Source organism: Merops nubicus, unplaced genomic scaffold (assembly GCF_000691845.1).
Source record: "Merops nubicus isolate BGI_N331 unplaced genomic scaffold, ASM69184v1 scaffold26475, whole genome shotgun sequence".
Classification (NCBI taxonomy): domain Eukaryota; kingdom Metazoa; phylum Chordata; class Aves; order Coraciiformes; family Meropidae; genus Merops; species Merops nubicus.
Genome location: NW_008607997.1, coordinates 9,271 through 13,503, shown reverse-complemented (window position 1 = coordinate 13,503; position 4,233 = coordinate 9,271). Strand labels below are relative to the sequence as shown.

The following is a 4,233-nucleotide window of genomic DNA, read 5'->3' as shown; positions in this document are numbered from 1 at the left end:
GAGAAGCAGAAAGGCACTTTCAATTAAATTTAAATAACATTAAACAATTTTAGGTAACACTAACCTTAAAAGCCAACTTACTTTAAAGAGGGCAAGTGAAGCAGCAGTTGCACAGTTCCTCAGCTTTGGTTTTCAGCATCTTGAAGGCCTGTGTGTTTTTCTCCATCCACTTCATCTGCATTTGTTTATGAAAACCTCAGTGGTTTAATTTCTTCCTCTGGTTTGATAAGCTGCTGGAGATCTCACACAACTTCCTCTAGACACCTCAAATAGGATGCATGACATGGCACTAACAGTAATTGGGGGTTTATTCATTAGGTGTGCAGACAATTCCAACAGCCAGTTGATATCTGGATTTTAATACTGTGGCAATCTGGCAATAAATTACATCCCCAAAAGAGAGAGATTTTAGGAATCCTTGGTTTTTTAGTTTAACATAACATACCTTTTTCTCTGGTGCCTAGAAGCAAATATTCCTGAAGACAAGAATATCACATCAGTAATTTCCCAATTTCTTTGTAGTGAAAAATTATGATGAAAAAATAGGCTTTGGAAAATAAAAGGCACAATGGAACTTAAGTAGAAATTCCTAGAAAAGCAATTAGGTCTGGAAGCCTGCTTCAGACAGAAAGAACTAAAGGAAAACAGTCACTCAAGAGTTCCATCTGAAACCATATTTATTTTGAGAACTTCAATTTGCACATTGTACAAAAAAAATTGACAAATTCAGCAAAACACCCTATAAAACGTTTTTATTTTTCCCTAACATATTAACATTATAAAAATTTTAAAAAGGGTAGAGAGTTAGGAAAACCAAAAAAATAGGCACATTTGTTCCAGTCTGTCTGCAGTAAAAAGTGTGATTAGAAACATCCCTGTCTTTTTGAGGTATAAAACTGCGAACTTTGGCAATGATAGAAAAAGAGAACCCAGCCTATAAAAAGGAGCCTCTGCGGTGGCACCGACGATACAGAAAATGGTTCATAAAAAAGTCAGGATTGATTATTTTCCATTTCCAGGTAGAAATGCAGCGAAACAAAGTAAAAAAAACCCAAAGAGTCATGTTCCCATCATCCAGCTCCAGCGTTAGGAGGAAACCTGAATGGTTGCAAATCCACACTGATCCCATCCAGCCACAGTGTTCTGGTTTACCCAAGGAATAAAATCCGGTTGGCGAGTTTAAACAATTCAGTGCTTATTAAAAAAAAACACAAACAAAGGAAAAAAATTAAAATCTATCTGGTGATTCAGAGCCCAGTCTTTCAGAAAAGGACAAAAGGCACTTAAGGATGGCTTTAGTATATTCCACAATGGCATTTCTGGAGAGAAGACAGCACCTGGCTGAACAAATAGCTCCCTAGTAAGAAAAGTCCAGCTGAGGTAGTACTTCATATTGCTCCAGCTCCTTGCTCTACACAAGCAGCTTTATTCTTATCTTTTGATATACAAAAATTTATAGGAAATGGCTTTTGAGAAGTTTGTCAAATGTATAAAACCCAGTTCTTTAAGAAAAAAAATAGCAAAAAACCCACTTGTAAAAAAGATCAGACACCAGGAAGCATCTTGCAGAAAACTGAGCGTCCCAACGGTGCCACGGTGATGCACAGACCGACCTGGGCGGCCGAATCCCCACACACTGCAGATTGTTCTAGCAACCAAGCCATTTTTTAAAGTAAAAAACCTAAAAAAAAAAAAAAAAAAAAATAGAGGGGACCCAGGGGGCACTCTGAGAACTTTCATAATCATTCGCAGCCTCACCGGAAACACTTTAAGTCCATTAAAAAACCATGAATTCTGTGCTGATGAATGGCAGTTTGGAGAGGCAGGGGGAGGGGAGGGGAATAAATGCAAAGTTCAACATTTAGAACAAAAACAAAACCCACGGACATACAAAAAGGATATTCCTTGAAGTTTATAGTTTTTTTAAAAACCAAGGAAGACTTTAAACTTTTGTTTTTAGGGGTCTGGGAGAACACAGACTACTTTTTTTTTGTTTTAAATTAAGCCCATTGAAAACCCATGAATAAGTTTGAAGAAAAGAAAGGGAGAAGTGCTTTCCAGAATCACCGCCCGTTGCCGTAGCCGGGGAAGAGCTGGGTGAGGAGGCTCTGCAGGGGCTCGTTCACTTCCATGCTGTAGTTCTTGCCCAGGTCGTAGCGACAGGCTGGGCAGCTGTACACCTCGGCCCTGAAGGAGCGGTCCAGGCAGTCCTGCCCAGGGAGAGGAAAGGAGCTGGTTAGGAGAGGCAGAGGTGCTGCTGAGGTGGTTCTGCAAAGCCCCGCTCCAGAGGGAGATTCCTGCTCCAGCCCCAGGGAGGGACAAGGGCTGAGAGGGGCCAGGGGTGATGCCAGGCTGGCAGCTGGAGACCAAACCTTCTTCATGACTTGCTGGACTGACTGTTGTGGGCACAGGACTGAGGTGTATGGCAGAGATAGTTTGTTCAGTTAACACTTTCTAAGCTCAAGAATCCCCCTGCAGCTACTGAAGGCTGTAGGAGCTTCTGCAGAAGCAGTTCCAAAAACCAAACCCAACGCCCAGCCCCTCTGTAACACCAAGTCCATCAGTGTACTGAGCCCACAGAGCAGCTCTCCTCAGCTCTCCAAGCCATCAGGCAGCAGCAGCACAACACCAGAGCTCACTTGAAAGCACAGACTTTCCTATGCCAAAGAACTTTCATCAAATCATCATGTTTTCACATACATAAACCTGCCTCACGCTAAAAGACTAACCACAGGTGAAACACCCCAAACCCACACATCCCCCCACCTCTCACAGCACTAAAGAAGTCAGCTCAAGGCTTGGCTCAACAGAACTCAAGAGCTGTGTCAGCCACCCACCTTGCACACGTTGTGCTGGCACACGGTGGTGACGGGCCGAAACACAACCTCCTGACAGCAAATGCACAGGAAGGCCTCTTCCACCTTGTTCAGGAATTTCTGTAGAGAGAACGTCTGGATTAACATATTGCTACTACCCTCAGAAAGATACAGCCAAAATAAAAACACCCAACCCACCCCACCTTAAGTGCACGGGATTATTTTAGTCACAAAGTTTTTCTACAAAGCTTAAGAAAGGTAAAAAAAATAAACAAGTTCTGGTAACAGCTTTCTTACTGACCTCAAACATAGAACTTTAAAGTTATGCTCTGTATGTCACTAAATACACTAAAAACACACCCCACGACAGGTCTGAGGCTGTTTCTTTCTGCAGCCAAGAGGTTTGTGTCCAGGGATAATACATTAATTCATTGCCACTTCATCTCTGGGAAGGAAAGCATGACGTGACGTACCGGCCCGTCTTTGAGCGCCTCCAGAACTTCATTCCACAGTTTTTCATTGGCTTCATCACTTTTTATAAGAGATTTTTGCTGAGATGTCAGTTTGTAAGGCTCAACTTTAGTCTTCTTTGGAGTCCCTGCAGGAGAGCGGTCGAGTTTTTCTTCCCCACCTGAAAGAAGACACAACAAATCTTTAAACAGGCAAACAAAATGCAACCAGAAAAGAGTAACTAGGTAAAAATGTACAAAAACCTACAAGGCTTTCCATATCCACTTGCCTACTCCACAAACCTGCTGATTTCCTTTTCCTCTTTCCTTTCCCCGGGGTATCATACTCATCATCTCCATCATTTTCTTTTTCCTTGTCTTTGTTTGCAACAGCTTCCAAGTACCCTTCAGGATACTGCAGGGAAACACAAAACAAAAAGCATCCAATGCAAACGTGCCAGATCACAGACTTCCAGGTGGAAGTAAAGGTTGGCAGAAACTCTGGAGAGCTGCTCCAGGGTTCTCCCCTCAGGCCCCTGCTCTTGCACAGTACCTATCCAGGCTACAGGCATTCTGTGCAAGAAATTAAGTTTTGTCCATTTAGCCTCCTGATGTAAAAAGAGAAACAAGCCACAAGACTGGAAGCACTTGTGTCCCCCTTGGTTTAAGAGAGGGTGTCTTGATTCTTACACAAGGATCATCCTCAATAACTTTGTAGAATAGAAAAGTTCCTGATGGCCATCGAGTTCATTGTCCAGGGGAACCACAATGATGTCCCAAAAGCATACCTGCATTGTTAGGCCAAGCTTTTTCATCCTGTCCTTTCCTTCTTTGGTCCAAGGAGCAGGTTCATCATCGTCCCTCCTAAGCAGGTAACGCCACACTAAGAATCCAGATTTCCCTGTCTCAGGCCAGTATTTCACAACCTAAAAAAGTCAGATGCAAGTCCATCACACACAATAAAAAAC

General features: G+C 42.6%; 1 protein-coding gene across 1 annotated transcript in view; it reads right to left on the bottom strand.

The window, feature by feature from the left end:
* Positions 1-1,966: 1,966 nt before the first annotated feature.
* Positions 1,967-4,233, bottom strand: part of UHRF1 (ubiquitin-like with PHD and ring finger domains 1) — an 8,896-nt gene continuing 6,629 nt past the window's right edge. The window contains exons 11-15 of the mRNA XM_008940147.1: positions 4,054-4,191; positions 3,569-3,680; positions 3,290-3,447; positions 2,838-2,936; positions 1,967-2,210 (exon numbers count right to left, since the gene is read on the bottom strand). Coding sequence (XP_008938395.1) covers positions 2,064-2,210; positions 2,838-2,936; positions 3,290-3,447; positions 3,569-3,680; positions 4,054-4,191 — 654 coding nt within the window. The 3' untranslated portion in view covers positions 1,967-2,063. The remainder of the gene's footprint in view (positions 2,211-2,837; positions 2,937-3,289; positions 3,448-3,568; positions 3,681-4,053; positions 4,192-4,233) is intronic.